The sequence below is a fragment of the Neolamprologus multifasciatus genome, chromosome 1 (assembly GCF_963576455.1).
Source record: "Neolamprologus multifasciatus chromosome 1, fNeoMul1.2, whole genome shotgun sequence".
In the NCBI taxonomy this organism is placed as follows: domain Eukaryota; kingdom Metazoa; phylum Chordata; class Actinopteri; order Cichliformes; family Cichlidae; genus Neolamprologus; species Neolamprologus multifasciatus.
In genome coordinates, this window is record NC_140439.1 from 36847709 (window position 1) to 36866662 (window position 18954).

At 43.0% G+C, this 18954-nt stretch overlaps 1 protein-coding gene across 2 annotated transcripts in view; it reads right to left on the reverse strand.

Annotated features, from left to right (window-relative positions):
* Positions 1–463: 463 nt before the first annotated feature.
* LOC146526202 (EMILIN-1-A-like) overlaps positions 464–18954 on the reverse strand; it is a 39296-nt gene continuing 20805 nt past the window's right edge. Inside the window, exons 2-14 of one of the 2 annotated variants that reach the window (XM_085184216.1) lie at positions 17634–17759; positions 17293–17540; positions 15105–15340; positions 14803–14976; positions 13723–14712; positions 11753–12059; positions 10437–10661; positions 10107–10352; positions 8579–8770; positions 6762–6878; positions 4380–4397; positions 4108–4242; positions 464–3813 (exon numbers count right to left, since the gene is read on the reverse strand). In XM_085184216.1, coding sequence (XP_085040342.1) covers positions 3491–3813; positions 4108–4242; positions 4380–4397; positions 6762–6878; positions 8579–8770; positions 10107–10352; positions 10437–10661; positions 11753–12059; positions 13723–14712; positions 14803–14976; positions 15105–15340; positions 17293–17540; positions 17634–17759 — 3337 coding nt within the window. In that variant the 3' untranslated portion in view covers positions 464–3490. Of the gene's footprint in view, positions 3814–4107; positions 4243–4379; positions 4398–6761; positions 6879–8578; positions 8771–10106; positions 10353–10436; positions 10662–11725; positions 12060–13722; positions 14713–14802; positions 14977–15104; positions 15341–17292; positions 17541–17633; positions 17760–18954 lie in introns of both variants that reach the window. The other variant, XM_085184139.1, reaches the window with a different exon arrangement.

Below are 18954 nucleotides of genomic sequence, written 5' to 3' on the forward strand. Positions count from 1 at the left end.
TAAGAGCGAGAGACCAGAAAATATGTTATCCTAATGGAAACAGTGATCTCATCCCTGTAATAAATGTCTGGTTCTTTCACTGCCACAAATACAAAGTACAGAACCAAATGTGGATTATACTGTATATGTGGATATATAAAGTCTTACACTCCCTTGCTCCACCACCACTAAAGCAGTTCATTAGGCATAAAGAAAGCTCAGACAGGACCACTCGAGCTACAATCCGAGGAGACTTGTTTATACCCCACAGACGGACAGCATTTGGGCAGAACGTCCTCTCTGTCAAGGGTGGCCATCTGTGGAACAGTCTTCCTCAACCCATTAGAGAATGCTCTACGTTCAATTTGTTTAAGGCAAAGGTTAAAAACTGGTTATGGACAAATCAAGTGTGTGATCATGTATGAGCAGTGTTGGGGAGTAACGGAATACATGTACCGCCGCTACGTATTTAAAAAAAAAAAAAAAAATGAGTAACTGTATTCCGTTACAGTTACTGTTTAAAAAGGTGGTATTTAGAATACAGTTACTTTGTTGAAATAAATGGATTACACGGCGGTACTTCCCTGTTTCATATTGTGGCGGGTCAGGACTGTTTGGGTTTTGTTTGACAGCTACGTTCTGTTGTTCCAGGCGGCAGCGTTACGGTTGCCATGGTTACAGGGTGACGCTCTCTCTCTGCTGTTTCCTGGGTGAGAGAGGCCTTTTTGTTGTTGTTGTGCTAAGCTAATAGGCAGAATGCTACAGGTATAGCTCTAAAGAATGTAGCATCATAGGCAGTGTAGTCCGTGCTGCAGGGAGAATGGACTGCCATACACGTTATGTGTCTGTGAGCGAGGGAGGGAGAAAAAGGAAAAGTACGAGCTGTCATCGAGCAAAAACGGGAGCTGGAAGCATGTAAATATAATAATAACCACTGCAGCCAAGAAGAGAGCCTGACGAGCCCAGTTGTAAGTAAGCTATTAAGACTCGACTGTACACCGTGTTGGTGTTTTCCTCTGAAACAATAAGTTCCGTTGGAGCAGCCTTTCAACGCCTCTCTCTCTCTCTGCTAGCAAAGTTGACCCAGACAACAAAGTAAAGCTAGTTTTCGGCTAGCCCGACACGTATTAGCCAGAGGTCACTTTACTACGGTTCGGAGCCGCGGACCTTCAGTAACAGTAATAAATCACAGCAATAGTACATTCATGTAGTTGTAAACAGCATGATAATATATTAAGTAATCCAAAGTATTCAGAATACGTTACTCTCATTGAGTAACGTAACGGAATACGTTACAGAATACATTTTGGGGCATGTATTCTGTATTCTGTAATGGAATACATTTTAAAAGTAACCTTCCCAACACTGTGTATGAGTTGTATAGTTTTAATGTTTTATTTGGGAACAGAATGGTGTGTATGTGTAAGTTTGGTGAGGGAGTTTTTATTATGAATGAATGATGAATTTTTATGAATTATTATGTCTATTTTTTATGCTTAAGGACAACAGATGGAAATTAGCCCTTGGCTATAATCTGGTATGTTTACATTCATGTAATTTTTTTTTTACATTTATGTTCATTAACATGCACTGTCCTAAATAAATAAATAAAAATAAATAAATAAATAAATAAAATACTCGTAATAAAATGGCGAATGAATTTATTTCCTTCTGTGTGTCGAAGAAAAAACAGATTGTGCATCTGTAAGAGTTTGCTTGGTTTCTGGGTTGTAAATCAAACAATATCTGTTTACTGAAATAACATTTAGACTGCAGGACTCGTTAATAGTAATTCTTTATTTTTACAAGTGGTGTTACTCTCTTTACTTAAGTACAGTACAATGTGGTATTATTACTTAGTAAAGGATCAAAATATTTCTTCCACCACTGTGCTTTTACGGTATTTCTTGACAGTAAGAAAATACGGAGCATTTCCATCCTTTAACGTTTGTCCGTAAATGTGAAATTCTGTGATAAATATTTGTTAGAACATAAAAATTACAATAAAAACAAGAAAAAGTGCTGTTTAATATAAAAAACATTCACAATGTGAACTCATCTCAGTTTAAAAAGAAAATCCACACAGATTGAAAATAGATAAACATTCTGCTGTTAGAAAGCGTCAGAGCGGAAAAGCTTTCTTTGGTTTTCTTTCATCGTATGTAAAGTCACAACGTCTCGTGTTGCCATGACGACCACTGACCTGTGAGGGTAGGGCACGGGGGTGGCGATGGGATATATCCCACCATCGGTAATAACAGATATCCAAAGATTCACCAGTCACAGGCGCAGCTGTACGGAAAAGTCTGAGCAGTTTGTTTCTCTGTAATTAAGAATTTTGCATGTTAAGAAGCTTATTTTCAGTCTTTGTTTTGTTCCTTTTAAGCACTAAATCTACCTGGTTGCAGCAATGAAAAATATATTTCAAAGAGTGTGCTAGAAAAATCTCCGTTTTCGCCCCTCTTAAGGTAACAGCACGTATCCTTTCATTTTACGGGGGATGACATTTTTCAATTTCCACTTAAAAATGATGACGATCAAGAAAAAGAATCAACAGCACATCTGCTCAACAGAAAAGACGACGGAAACCCCCATCGGGGGGCAGGAGTGAAGGCTCATAAATCACTATTCAGCGCTAAACATCATCCTCGTGGAAAACCTGACCCACCACCTGATTACATCTGTCAGCATCTAATGCCTGCAGAGCAACATCTGGACAAGACGGAGCGGTTGTGGCAGGAAGCGCTTCACAGGGGGAGTGGACTGAGTGGTGGGTACGAGTAACAGTGCATTAACATTTAAAGTCATGCTCATTTGCCCAGAAGGGGGCTTACATTTGATAAACATCCTCTTTATGTCAACATCTACCTCTCTAATGATCATTAACTGATATCTTTAATAGCATTTTTGTGACTTCACAAACTTTCTGTAGCACCGCCCTCAGTACAAACTTTATGTGGCAGCCAATCGTCTATAAATCATCAGATTTCTTGTTCACATTATTGCTGTAATGAGCTCTGCGGCCTATAGAGGGCACTAACAGCACGTTACACGGTTAAATCTGGAACTCTTCACCACATGCGTCGGTGTGTTTCCAGAGGCTTTCTAGTAAGAGGAAGCAGGTCTGGCAGGCATCAGCTTATCCTGGTTTACAGGGACGTCGGTTCTCACAGCGCTGCTCTGAGGTCAGACCATGTGACTACATCAGATCAGCTGACTGGGTTTATAGTAAATCCACTCTGGCATTCCACATGAGAGGTGACGCAAAGCCTCCTCTGAAGAAAAAGTTTTCTGTGCAGTCTTTGTGATCTGTTAAAAACACGTTATACTGATGCTGAAATCAACCAGGAAGCTTCATCGAAAAACACTCTGTCATCAGTTCTCGATCACTCCCAAATTAGGAAGTGACATCATACTTTATGGACCCGTCTCCTGTGGGTTTGTCATGAATCTTAAACAGCGCTGTTCAGGTCCTCAGGCCTTTTTGTTCACCATAAATCGATATAAATGCTCACTTGTTTTCATACAGCAGCATGCCGTTGAAGATGGTGAGCGGCTCCACAGAGTGAGCCAGTTTGCCCATCACCAGGTCGATGCACACCGTGTCCTGAGTCTGCAGAGGCAGAATGATGCTGAAGACGGCCAGAGAGCCCGGGTTAACTTTAGCCTCGGCCACGGGGTTGTTCTCCAGGCCCTCAGGCTGATAGCCTCCGGAGTCCACGCGGGCCATGCCGTAGTTCGACTTTGACAGGACTGCCTCGATCTTCTCGTTCCTGTGACCTGTCAGGACGGCGCTGAAGTAGTAATTTCCATCTACAGGTGCAGTGAAGATACCTGCAGGGAACCGGTTCACAGTATATTAAAGCAGAGATCAACCAGGAAATGTATGCATTAGTTTAATATGTAACAGGTTGTTTTTTTACATTCATTAAGCTGCAGATGGCTTCAGTTCTGATCAAAACTAGGAAACTGTTTCTTTTTGACCTTTAAATATATCACTTTACTTCAGTTATTACAAACAGGAAGTAAATATGGACATAAAATAACATCAGGAGAAGATTAGAGTCCGAACTCTTAACCCTGTGACTAGTGGACAACCTGCTGATGCAAGCCTCTGCTCGTGCTCACCTGTTCTCGGGTTGTAGAAATTTCCTTCGTTGACAAAGACCTTGTCAAAGACGATGGTTCCTGCTCTGTCCATGGGGGCAGTTAAAGCAGCAGAGAACGACAATTTGGGGATTTGAGCATCAGCGCCAGGAAGGCCTGAGAAGATACAAAGACACAGTGAGACACACACACAGCTCTGCAGAGAGAAACAAACAAAAGCCAGATCACAGTGAAAATACTGCACACAACTGTTCTTCTACTTCAGCTGGTTTTTCTCTTAATTAAAGACGTACCTGTTTCCCCTTTGGGACCTGCAAGAAACCAGAGGACGTGTTTAGTGGAATAATAAAAAGGTGCAACAATAAAACCCAAAGCAACCAGTTAACAGTGTGTTTAACTTCAAATAGAAGTGAGAAAGGAAACAACAGAAACATGTCGGCTGTTTGCTTTGCTGAAGATGAACATTCATCAGCCTCCAATGATGCCTCTGATTTCCTCAAGAATTTTCAGGTTACAGTAAAACAAATGTTACGTCCAAAATACTAACTTTAACTAATTTTATTACAAGCAAATTGTCCGTGCAATTTTGATACATAAGTACTTGATGGTAAATTTAAATTTACTTGATTGGTGCCCATTCAGTTTATACCAAACCTAATGATAATTTGTTTGTATAAATAAACATTTGATTTGATATACTTTTTATTATTTTATATATTTCAGTTGCTTTTTGCTCAAAATTACTGCTTACTAGGGATGCAACGATACCAATTTTTTCAAACCGATACGATACCGATACTTGGATCTGAGTACTTGCCGATACTGAGTACAAAAACCAATACTTCTACCACACACACACACAAATGCAATGAATTGGAAGACAGGTTTTATTTTATTCTCTGCCGATAAAAAATAAAATCTTAATAAAAATGACCACAAAAAAATTTCAAGTGAAAAATAAGCACTTCTGTAAATTATTGCAGAGTCTCCACATTGTAATTTAACAAAATATCACTGAACTATTGGCACTGTCTCGAGCTTTCAGAATAATAAATAAACACTTCTGTTTGGAATAAAATAAATACAAATTAGGTTTGAGAATAAAATAAACTTTTAAATTATTGCAGAGTGTCCATATTGTAAACAAACAAACAAAATAACGAAAGTATTCGGCATTGACGAACAAACTCCTCATCTGCCCGTGGATCATCAGCCCACTGTGCCGTTAAACCAAGCACTGACATCGCGCACACTGCTTGTCTTTACCTCTTTAGAAAGTTTTGGCACCATTATCTCCCTGATTTTCCACAACCGGCATTGGCTGGTCATCCAGAGCGATAAAATGAGTCAGAGCCTCTGTTATTTTAACTGCCCGTGGATTTTCTCTTGACATTTTTCATCGCTTTTCCAAAACCTGAGTTAAAGTTGGCTGTTCCACACTGCTGACATTTTGTTTAGCCTAGCTACAGCAGGCTAAATGCGGCGGAAATGAGCTTCCTCCGAAGGGTGGCTGGCATCTCCCTTAGAGATAGGGTGAGAGGTTCGGCCATCCGGGAGGGGCTCAGAGTAGAGCCGCTGCTGCTCCACATCGAAAGGAGCCAGCTGAGGTGGTTTGGGCATCTGGTAAGGATGCCCCCTGGGCGCCTCCTGGGTGAGGTGTTCCAGGCATGTCCCACCGGGAGGAGGCCCCGGGGCAGACCCAGGACACGCTGGAGAGATTATATCTCTCGGCTGGCCTGGGAACGCCTTGGTGTTCCCCCGGATGAGCTGGAGGAGGTGGCTGGGGAGAGGGAGGTCTGGGCCTCTTTGCTTAGGCTGCTGCCCCCGCGACCCGGCCCCGGATAAAGCGGATGAAGATGGATGGATGGATGGATAGCTACAGCAGCCTCCAGTTTCTCTTTTTTATCTGGAGCCACCAGTCTCACTCGCCTAACCCTGTGCCTGTTTAGCGCGGGTGTCCCCCTAGTGGCCAATCTAAAAAACTAGGGCGATCGTGGCTCAAGAGTTGGGAGTTCGCCTTGTAATCGGAAGGTTGCCGGTTCGAGCCCCGGCTCGGACAGTCTCTGTCGTTGTGTCCTTGGGCAAGACACTTCACCTACCGCCTACTGGTGTTGGCCAGAAGGGCCGATGGCGCGATATGGCAGCCTCGCTTCTGTCAGTCTGCCCCAGGGCAGCTGTGGCTACAACTGTAGCTTGCCTCCACCAGTGTGTGAATGTGAGAGTGAATGGGTGGATGACTGGACGTGTAAAAGCGCTTTGGGGTCCCTAGGCGGGACTAGTAAAAGCGCTATACAAATACAGGCCATTTACCATTTACCATTTACAACAGAAATGACAAGCCACCCTCTGATTAATGAAATAAGTTAGTATCGGTTCATGGTATCAGTTAACTTTTACGAGTATGAGTACACACACATTTTACAGTATCGGCCCCGATACCCAATACCAGTATCGGTATCGGTGCATCCCTACTGCTTACTGTTTACTAAGGGTGAAAATCATTGTTTTTGAGTGTAGTGAGCTTTTAACCTCTACTTTTAATGTGAAAAAACAAACAGGAAGTAGTGAAAAAATTATGATTTTAGGTATGTTAGCTGGCTTAGTAATAGCTTTACTCACGACTTTTAGTCTTCCTGTATATCACACACTCTATAAATGTAAAATATCCATCTCACCATGTGGGCCAATTTCTCCTCGTGGTCCTGGAAATCCAGGGGGCCCTGGGGGGCCAGGCAGCCCATTGAAGCCTCGTTCTCCTGGGTGTCCTTGAGGTCCTTGAGGTCCTGGAGGGCCTGTGCAATGACACAAACCTTCAGCTTTGTTGTAACATTTTAGTCATCCTGAAATTTTAGACTTCTACTGGACTTGACTGGATATGAAGCCAACAGACTTTAAAATGTTAGAAAGCTTCGTTATATTCACCCAGTAATTCAAGCGCAATCATTCGTTACTGTTCATTAAGTTCACTGGAGAAGAGGAAGCTTAAGGGTTTAGTTTCAAAACAGTTTTTTACAGCTCACTTGGATCTATGGCATTAATATTTAATGACACGGAACAACAGACGACACACTGAAGACAAAATCTGCAGGTTTAGTTCAAGCTGTTGTTTGTTGGCTGCTGATGCATCATCAAACAGATCCACAGTGAAATAAAATAAATGTTACGAGTTACAAAGTGCAATAATAAAGTTCTACTGCTCTGTCTATAAAAGTAAAAATAAAAACCTCGCAGCCTCTTCCAACCTAGCAATCTTTCCTTCAACGTCCTCTCCTTGAGCAGCCGTGCACCGCCTCCAACATCACTGCTATTTTTAGATTTCACAGCAACCCTTCAACCTGAATTTTATTTGGGGAAAAGAGGATGAAGTCCTAAGCAAACAGGGTAGGTGGTGGGCAAAAGTCACTTTACCTTCTGCCTTCTTGGGCGCTACACAAAGTCAAATCACAACATTACAGATGAACTCTGCTTTGGAGGTTTCACTCTGGGGGATAAATTCATGCTGCACAAGTCCACGAATGTGAAGAAAGAAGCCAACAAAACAAGAGCACAGTCCTGGTGGATCTTCTGGTTAATATAAAGATAACAAGTGTGCTCTCTAAAAACGTTCAATGTGAAATTGCACTAGGAATGAGGTCGAAATGAGCAGGAAGTGGTCCAGAGGTGCAGAAAGAGGTGACCTTTGAAGGAAAAGATGCCACATTTAAGTTTTTATTTTTTCATACATGGAGCTGTGGATACTATTATTATTATTATTACTATTATTATTAGTTTTCACAATCCAGGCACATATTCCAAGTGGAAACAGAGAACAACAAACAACATGTACATCTGACAAACTCTGGAGTTTCCTCTGGATCTGATGACATCACAAACTCCCTTTTAGTTTTGCAGTTAGTGAGTAAATCAAAAGAGCATTCAAACCTCTGCTGAGCAGTGCCGGGCCTAGAAAACGAAACACCATGAACACACTTTCTCAGTTTTTTTCTTACGTGCGTTGTGTTTTTTTCTGAATCATTATTGTGAAACCCTCCAGTTTATTCTGAGTACTGCTTGATTCGTCCTGCAGAGGGCAGAAAGTTACTGAAAACGTTTACTGTGCTTCAGGAAATTCATCAAACGTCTCTGACAAATATCTTTGCGCTTCATATTAATAACATAACTGAGCAGCTCATCCTGTACATTTACTCTCACATGTGGTAAACTGTAGTAAACACGGAGAAGCTTCACCTTTCATCAGTCGATCTATATCAGATATCCTTGTGAGGATTTAAGCACATCAGGATGTTAATAAATATCTAATCTAAGAGATCTACGTCTGTCTGAGAGCACTGTTGTAATGATTGGTGGTCCCCAAGACAAAGTCAGTACATCAAGCCAATAAAAACCCCGCAACCCTCTTTTCATGTTATTCAGATCAGAGCGGAGCTGTGCTGAGAAATCACACTGTAGCTGAAAACCCCCCCAAACAGAATCAGAGGAAGGAGCAGCTCACCCGTCAGGTCATACTCTGACAAACTCTGCAGGTCTCTGGAAACCTGGTTCAAGCTCGAGTTCAGGTTCTTCACTCTGCTGTGGATGTCGTCCTGGCCGTTCTGGATAAAGTCCAGCAGACCTCCATGACGGATAACGGTGTCATTCAGACCAGAAACACACGTCCACAAACTCGAAACGTGTTTGTTCAGTCCTAAACACGGAAAACATCAAAACACCAAAATCAGCACGAGGAACATATGTTCGTCTTTCTTGTGTAACATGACACACTCGGTACGTGGCAGTACCCTCAACCTTTTCCTCACGTCATCCAGTTGAAGACGTCAGGACAGAAAAAACAGTGAAAGATGTTTCCAGAGAAATGAGAAGCTCACTTTCTCTGAATTCCAGCTGAAGAACTCACTTTGTGACCACAGCAACACAGCTGGAGCACAGCTGCATCAGCTGTCGGTCCGCAGCACGATTGGAGTTTTTATTTGCACATATTGGGCACTGTAGTGTCCCAGTAAGGACACGGTGCCAGCACGGTGTTGTAAATATATCCTGCAACATGTAAGTACATAGAGTGTACACAAAGATGAACTACTGTTACATCCGTCTGGTTTATTATGGTTAGCAAAAAGTAGTTACTTTAATTAGCGGAAGTGATAACTAGCAGACAGGTAAACATTCTAGCTGACCAGCTGCAACTCAGAGTAGTATCTATACCGCCTCTGTCAGTGCGCCCCAGGGTGGCTGTGGCTACAATGTAGCTTGTCATCACCAGTGTGTGAATGTGTGTGTGAATGGGTGGATGACTGGATATGTAAAGTGCTTTGGGGTCCTTAGGGACTAGAAAAGCACTATACAAATACAGGCCATTTACCATTTACCATTCTATACCAGGGAAAGATGGAGTAAACATCCTTTCTAACAGATACACGGGTTAGAAAAAAACCCAACATAATCTCCTCTTCCTGAATTATTGTCCTGCTTATTCACAATGCAAGTCTACATGGGAAAACTATTTCTCATGAACGATGAAACTGTTTTTATTTTTCCTTGATTGATTTATTTTTTACCCGATTTCAATATGTTCTCCATGTTGAATCATCTGAATCTCAGTGAGGCACGGAGACACCGGCACACATGTTGTGTTTGTTACCAGCTCAAATACAAATTTGCATGTCCAACTAAACATAGTAGCAAACATTGGGGTGATCGTGGCTCAAGAGTTGGCAGCTCGTCTTGTAACCGGAAGGTTGCCGGTTCGAGCCCCGGGTCGGACAGTCTTGGTCGTTGTGTCCTTGGGCAAGACACTTCACCTACCGCCTACTGGTGTTGGCCAGAGGGGCCGATGGCGCGATATGGCAGCCTCGCATCTGTCAGTCTGCCCCAGGGCAGCTGTGGCTACAACTGTAGCTGCCTCCACCAGTGTGTGAATGTGAGAGTGAATGAATAGTGGAAGTGTAAAGCGCCTTGAGGGTCTTGAAAAGCGCTATATAAATGCAATCCATTATTATAGACATGACCATCAAAATGAACCATACCTTCCTTGATTTTGAGGATGGAGTCAGAGACCCCATCCAGCCGTCCACAAACTCCCTCCAGCTTCGACAGCCTCTTCTCAAGCCCGTCCCCAGACCTCTTACAGTCTCCCATCTCAAGCACCGTACTCTCAAATCGCCGAATGTCCCTGTCCATCTTATCCAGACGATTCCGGTTGTCTTCGATGTGCTCTGTCAGCTCCTGCTGGACTTTGTCTATCTCAGAGATGATCTTATCCTTAGTATTTCCTGTCAGGATTTAGAGGGTGACAGAGTGAACACTAGCTGGAGGCATTTAATGCAAAGCTATGTTTGTTCCCGAGCTCGGCTCACCGAGGTCCGTGATGACGCTGTCGTGTTTCTGCACCGTGTGCTCCAGACCCTTCAGGGTGTCGTTGATGGAGCTGAAGGTGAGGATGACATTGGACAGTTCGCCCTGCAGCGTTTTCAGGTGGTTATTGTTGATGCCTTCAATCACGCTATGGCCATCTAAAGGCTTCGCAGGATCCAGCGGTCCACTGTTGTCATCTGTGCCACCAGGTCTAGCATGATCAACACCTATTGGGGATTGAATTTGCCCATGAATTAAGTGTTCAAGTGGTAAAAACAAAAATATCTATTTAATTAAACTTTGCTTTACAGAATTTTTTCCCCTTAAAATATGTTGATGCTTGAAAAAAGCAGTTTCAGAAATGACTGTATTTTGGTCAGGTAGCATCGATCTTTCCACTCAGGAGCTCACTATCAGCTCATCACAGCAGCGCCACCATCAGAACGAACCATGCAAATAACATGTCTTCAGAGGCAAATAAAAGAGGCTTCGAATGCAGGACGCCCTGGTGCATAACTGCAGTTCAACACGTTGAAATAAGAAGACGCATTTCATCTTTGTAGATTATTCAAATGCAGATGATTCGACATAGCTCAAACACATGTCAGATCATCTCCTCTCTACAGTTCTGAATCCTCTTAATTCATCTTTTATTTACTTAGCTGTAGTTTCCACACTGAAACAGCAGTGCTTGGCCACATAATGAAAAGACTCCAGAATATTCCTTCTGCAGACTCATCTCTGCGGTCACAGGATTATGAATACGGGGTGGAAATCAGTTTTGGACGAGACTGTGCTGTAGTGCTAAAAATCAAATGTTTATATTTTTATATCTCCACCAGGGATAGAAATAATTTAACACAGGGACAGAAATGTAGTGAGGAAAATCCCCCATTCCACCCAGCAAATCCCTGAGTATTACATCAGAAGAAACTCTGAGCAGACATAATAGACTAATAGACGCTGTTACCACTTTACTCCATCTACTTTATTACTGAGATCCATTCTAAAATTAAATGGACATCCTGTTAGAGCTCTGTCTGCCCTGTGTGAAAAACAGACAATTAAAACTGCCCACAGGATTCTCCAAGATCCCTCACATATTTTACATTCTGTGTTCGAGTGGCTCCCATCTGTGTCCAGGATTTAGGACACGGAGAAAGACAGGCACTGTTTCCCTACAGCGGTCCAGACTCTGAACTCTGACCCTTTCCTGCCCCAGTATTACATCCCTACCAGTTCTACCAGGAGATGAGGTTAAGTTAAAAACAACAACAAAAAAAGATCTGACCTGTGGTCATGTCCGGGTTGCTCTTACATTGGTTGGTGCACCTCCTGACATCATCCCTCAGAACACTGACTTCACTCTGCAGGACTGAGCACATCTGGAAGCAGCTGTCTCCCTCTGAGTCCATTCTGTTCTGGATTCTGTTGATGTGGTTCTGAATATTTGATAGCGCATTCTGGGAATAATTCCTCATCTTCTGCAGCTCTTTCTCCACCTTCCCGCACAGCTCGCAGTCCTCACCCAGCATCTCCACCACCGTCACGATTCGGTTAAAGTGTTCTCCGTGATCACCGGTCAGGGCTTTGATTTTACCGACGTCATCGGTCAGGTCCAAAACCTGGTTATTGATTTAAATATTAACAAATGAGATGACTGCATAGTCACAAAATCTGAGCTTCTTTGACACAAAAGTCAGTTTATAATCCACACATCACAGTTTTAATTTAAGTGCGTTGATTAATATTACAAACTTTGTGAAATAAGATTATTGAAAAGGTGAAGATAAAAAACATCCAACCGAGCAGCAACTTTTAGGAATAAAAAAACAACACAAAATAAAATCTGCCAAAAAACTGCAGTTCCTCGAAATGGCCACTGGAGGCAATGTTAAAATTCTCAACTCTACAGCAGAAAAACATGTCTACAGCCCGGTTTGATAAATCCGGTCGTTCAGTCTGACGTCACTAGCCGTGTCTGGGCCTAAACTCCGCTGCAGGTCCATATATCAAACGATTACTATGGCATTACTGAGAGTTGAAAAACTGTCTAAAGTCTTTCACCTTTAATAAAATGATCAGCGTTCTGCTCTACCAGGTGTAACAATTGAGTTTAACATCTAGGCATCCATGAAAACGGAATTTATGACATTTAACGGAGTTAGAAGTTAGCCGGAAGTTAGCTCGCTAGCTTCTATCTAAATACAATATAGCATGTCCTGACTGCGGGGTTTTGGAAACAAATTAAAATGTACAGCTCTGTTATCACTTCCAACATAAATGAAGACAGAAAACTAAACAGCAGTGACGTTTGTAGGGTTACTGAAGTTTGGCTAGCTGGTATATAATGATGTGCTACGTGACCGCTAGCGACACAGCTATGTTAGCATAATATAAACAAGCTAACTTTTTTTCCACTCGATAAAAGTTAACGTGAGTGTTCTCGGTGGTCAGGAACAAATGTAATCGCATGGCAGGATGCTGTAACAGGACCAAACTTCAGCAGGAGAACAACTGAGATAATCCATTCACAATACAAGGTTAGTCATTCATATACTGCTGCATGGGCTGGGCTGTAGTTACATCCTAAGGTTTTAAAAACTGAGCTTAAATAAATGATTGATGGTAACAAAAGCCAAGGGAGGTCAACAGTGATCACTGACTGTTTTAGGAGCTTTTTGAGATTAAATAGAAGAAAATACAAAACATTAAACATGTTAACAACACAAAAGCCATATTAAACGCAGACTACTTTAGGCCTGGAAGTAGGATTCGTCACGTCATCACTTAACGACCGGATAGTGTCAGTCTATACAGCTAGCTTACTTCTTCGTAACATCTCTGTGGGGTCTTTTTTTAAATGAATAACCCCTTTAAAGTTTAAAGTTATACAGCATTTTGGGTGGGACCACTTCAACTAGCACAGAAATGCTAACAGAGGTGAGTGAGCTTTCACGGTCACCTCTGTTAGCATTTCTGCTAGCTGTCTGCTAAACTTCATGTCAGCTAATTGAGGTCACTAAACCCACCCTCTCAATCCTGTTCGAGCTGTTGGTGCCTTTTGGAGCTTTTAAAATAACATTATTTTGAATAATAAGACTTTCCGTTGCACATCAAGAGTCTTTGAGTTATTGTGAAAAATGATTTTCTTTGGCTCAGGAGTACAATCTAGTCGATGCGCTATAATGTTAAGGTGTTTATACACAGGACATTTATTTGAACATGCAAGGAATTCTTAATCTGTCCTGTAATTATTTGTTGTGCTGAGCCAGATGTGTGACTCACCTTGTCATACAGAGAGTCTCCGGACATCGACAGGTCTTTGAGTTGAGTGTTGAAATGTCGAATCTGATCCTCGTTAGCCACCACTCTCCACTCCAGAGACTTCTTGGTTGAATTGTCTTTTTCTCCTCCCGTTCCTGGTAATCCTCCCCCAGTACCTCCCCAGCGTCCTCCTCCCCCTGTACTTCCTCCTCCTCCTCCGGCTCCCCACGTCCCACCTCCATCCCCTGTGTTATCCCCCTCTTTTCCTTCTCCTGTTGATCCACCCCCTCCTGCTCCCCAACTTCCACCTCCATATCCCCCGTCGCCTCTCCCTCTTCCTTCTCCTCCTTGTTCAGAAGCTACACAGCCACACTTCTCCAGCCTCCAGTTCATTTGGGAGGTGGTGTTTTCTAGTTTCGACAGCCGCTTGTCATGATCACTTATGCTGTCCTTGACCTGCTCCACGTCCAGCTCCACGTCTGTGATCCTGTCGGCCTGATCATCAAACCGCTCCAGAAACACGGACCTCAGCTCGTCCAGTTCTCTGTGGAAGTAGTCTTTCACGTCGTTCTCCAGGTATGAGCAGCTCTCTTCGGTTTTCTGCATAGTGCTGTTGACCCGTCGCTCCAGATCCTTCAGTCGGTTGTTCAGGCGTTCCTCTGTTATCATGGCATCCCTACCATGCCCGCCAGTTTCACCGCCAACAGGTAACCCTTGTCCTCTGGACCCACCGTTTTCGCTGGTGCCACCTTGTCCGCTGAGCTCCCTGTCCAGGCGGTTCTGCAGAATATCAAAGTTCTCAGAGGCCGTGCTGATCTTGCGTTCAGCGTCAGTTACGCGATCTTGTAGGTCACTGATGATGTCGCAACATCCCTGCGAACGCGCTACGTCCCGCCGCAGCCCGTCCAGGGTCTGCCGATACTGGACGTCCATGGCGTTCATCTGCTTCTCCAGAGCTCGAATCCTCTCACGGTCCTGCTGCTGCTGTTTGCGCAGATCCTCCACGCCGGCCTGAAAACATCCAGCAGTGAATTTAATCTTACTGAAAAACACCGGCTAGAAAGATTTTTGGAATATCGGCTTATTAAAGTTGTCTGATACTTGGCAGGAGGAGCAGGACAGCGACACTCTCCTCTCCAGCTTGCTCAGGATCTCCTCCTTCAGTGAGTTCAGCCGTCCTTCACTTAACGATCCTCCAGACACACCTCCCTCCAACTCATTACCTTTCCCGTTCACCAGGTGGTTGTTGATGCTGACCAGGGTTTTATCGTGAGCCTGTTGAAGGTGATACAGTTTCTGATTAAAACACCAGCACAAACACAAACAGCATAAAACATCTTTTCCTGTTTTAGCTTCTTTACTCAGTCCACGTAACCTCCCAGTAAAGCTGAAAACCAGCTCACCTGTGTGCGGTTGTCCAGCTGGTCCAGTTTGGTCTGAATGCTGTGAATCGTCTCTTTAATCTCGGGCTGAGCGGCATCCGCGGGGTTTCTCCCTCCTGAGCTTCCTCCACCAAATCCATTCCTGCCGCCCTCCTCCTGTAAGCGCTCATTCATGGTGCTCATGGTGGACTGAAGGTCCTGGAGATTTTTTGTAAGACTGCGGATCTTCTCCTCCAGCTGTCTCATCTTCTCGTTGTCTGCTCGTTAAGGAAAGAAATGACGCAGCGGTTACAGAAACTCTTAATAAAATGAAAGAGTTTCTCTTTTATTTCCATTTTTATCATTCTTTAGAATAGACAGAATCCTGTCACAGCACCAAGAGACACTTTCAGTCATAGTTTTTATTTCACACATTAAACAAACAGCTGCTAAGAATTTCCAGCAGTAGCTTCCTGACAGCAGTCACCACTGTCAGCTGCTTCTTTTACACAGATGCAAGCTTTGGTTTGCTTTCACACTTCTCTTGGAAAAAGATGCTTCTGCATGAAGATATCATATCATAAGTCTTTTACTGACTAATTAGATGATGGTGTTTCACTGGCAATGTCACGATCCTGGGTCTTATGACCCAGTGTTTTGAGTTTAGTTTATTTGGATGTTTATATGATTAAGCTCATGAGTTTTTCTAGTTCTTTGTTATTAGATTCCCCTTGTGTCTTCCAACCCCTGTTAAGTCTCCCCTGCTCTTCATGTGTTTCATGTCTGTGTCTTACGTTGTCAAGTTCTGGTTGTCATGTCTGCGTCTCATTATGTTTCCTATTTTATTTTGAAGAGATCTTGTGTTTTTATATTATGGATTATGTTTTGAGTCCTTCGTTGTACTGTTTCTTGTTTCCCTAGATTTCATTTATGGTTATCATAGGTTTAGTTCTTTGGCTTTGTAATGTGGCTTCCCTGTGTTCAATGTTGTGTCTACTGTGACCATTTTGTACCATGTTTCTGGTCCCTATGTCAGTGTTGCCAACTCCTCAGTAAGGAAAATCGCTATTGGTTGCCCTAAAAGTCGCTAGAAGTCGCTAAATGACATCATCACCTAATTTGCATAATTGGTCATGCTAATGTAATTGTAACCTAGGCTGCTGGAGAGAGAAATAACATCGTGGACGAGACATAAAGTGAGCAAAAAATGTCCTAAATGCATTTAGAATTTATTTAGAACTACAAATTAAATTTCTTTTAGTAATTATTGTTTTTTGTAATGTCTTTCACGTCTTTTTTTAGCGACTTTTTTTCTAAAAAAAGTCGCTAGGGGGTCTGAAAACTCGCTAAATATAGCGACAAAGTCGCTAAGTTGGCAACACTGCCCTATGTTCTGTCTCAGTTGCTGTTAAGTTTGCATGTTTAGAGTTCAGTCAGTGTGTTTCCTGTTTTACTTTGAAGGTCCATGTCTTATGTGAGTGTTTCTAGTTTTGCTTCCCTTGTCTCGTCTAGCCTGATTACTCCCAGCTGTGCTCTCCTTCTGTGTCTCATTCCCTCGTTATCCCTCTGTGTATTTAAGCCCGGTGTTTCTCTTTGTCAGTGTCGTAGTCTCCCTCATGGCTGTGTTTCCTTGCGTTTCAGTTTACCCATGTCCCAGTTTAGTTTTCCATGCCATTCTGCAATAAAGCAGCTTTTTGAGTTTAATTTTGTTGTCGTGAGTTTTGCGTTTGGGTCCTTCTCCTGCCTGTACACAGCCGAAACATGACAGGCAAAGCTAGTGCCCCTGTTTGAAAAACAAAGGAGAAGTGTGATCAGCACTATGTTATTGAGAACCGAGTTCCTGCTGGCTCTCACCAGAAGAAGTGAGCAAAGGCTGCAGATTAGTTTTGATCGACTAATATCGGATGCTACTGTTTGCTGCAGTTTGCTGATGATTACTGAGATGACAGCAAAGAGAGAAAATAAAGAACGATTCGGTGCACGATTGAGTTCCTGCTTCAGCTCTGGTTTTTATTGAGTCCATCTGGGTCTGGTGTCGAATGTTAAGCCGTGTTAGATCCTAAGAACAGGGAGAATCTCACTGGGAATTCTCATATTCCCATCTCATGGTGCAGCAGATGGACTGAGGATGTGCGTCTTTGTCTTCATGCACTCCAGCCACAGCTTTTCTTTGAACTGCCGAACTTCATGTTCTCACATGAATAAGAAAACAAAAAGAAAATCCACTTACCCGCGTTTCCTCCAGACTGTCCAGATCCAGAACTGCCTCCCCCATAACTATGCCCTCCTCCACCTTGTCCACTGGTCGTCCCCCCTCCCTGTCCGGGCTGAGGTCTGGTGGTGGATATCTGAGTCCCTCCTCCACCAACTGGACCAATGTTGCAGTCTGCTCCACTGTAACCATGGCAACACTTCCAGTCCATCTCCGTCACCATTTTGTAGGCGACTTTGTAGCGCGGCCTCATGTAGGTCCGATAACTGCAGAGAACCAGGATGAGCACAAACTGATGACTCTGATTCACACACTATGTGTGTGTGAGTGTGTGTGAGTGTGTGAGGCTGTGTACTCACACCACCACCCGGCTGCACTGTCCACTCCCCCAGCTGCAGGGATGATAATCAGGCTTCACGTAGGTTTCAACTCCATCCTCAACCACACAACTCACCGTCTTTGTGACCACAAACGCACACCAGTTCCTGTTAGACGCACAAATATAACAGTAGGATCACAAAATGAGACAATCAAAACAATCAGGACAGAATACAAAACTCAGGAGTGAGAAGGCAAAAGTCAGTGACATGCAGTAGTGGATGTAACATGAGTAGAGATGGAGAAAAGCTCAGTGAATCGTGGTAAGTCCCTCAGCAGCCTGAGCCTACAGCAGGATAAGGGAGGGTTCAGTATCACCCGATCCAGCCCCGACTATAAGCTTTATCAAAAAAGATCTTAAAGCAGAGATGTCTGTCTCCTGAACCCAAACTGGGAGCTGGTCCCACAGGAGAGGAGCCTGGTCTCTGTTTTACTTCTGGAAACTCTAGAAACCAAAACGAAGCTCGCACTCTGAGAGTGAAGTGCTGTGACATCGTTAAGACCTCACAGCACATAACACAGTGTTACACTTTCATACATAAATGCTATGTTTAACAGTAAACCCACAAACAGAATCTTAATAGAGCTTTGTAAAGGAGGTACTACACGTAATATTTACCCATGATTTGGGCAACCGTTAATGAAGCAAAATCTTACAGCAAACATGAGCGATGCAACATCAAAAGCATAAAAATAACATGCACTCCCTTGAAATACCGTTATCATAAAATAAAATAAAGGGAAACGTTCCTAAATGTCATAGTTTAGAGAACTCAAATCAGACATAGAACAAAAAGTGAGCCTTTAATTCAGACTGAACAGAAAGCAACAAAGTCCAAAATTTGAAACCATCAAAAATCCCCAAACCAACAACAGCAGATATGCTGACGAGCAGAAGAAAGGACTGTGTAAAAGCAGAGGGCTGATTCGGCGACTGGAGACCGGAGACACAGCTCAACACAGAAAAATCAGACAGAGCAAGGAAGTAAAACCAACACAGGAAACAGACGATAACTAACCTTTAAAGTTAAACTGGGATCCAAAAGTCACACACTATACATGGAAATGAGAAGATTCACATAAAACATGAAAACGGAGACAAGAGAACGCTGGAGGACGAAGACACAGAAAGATAAGATAGGGAAGACTGAAGACACAAACCAGAAGCTGGTAGCCAAAACGCCACAGAAACTCAAATAACACAACAAGAACTAAAACTCAAAATTATTAGAATGATAATGAAACAAAACAGGAATCACAAACTCTATAAGACATTAATTAAAAACTACAATTTCAACCCTT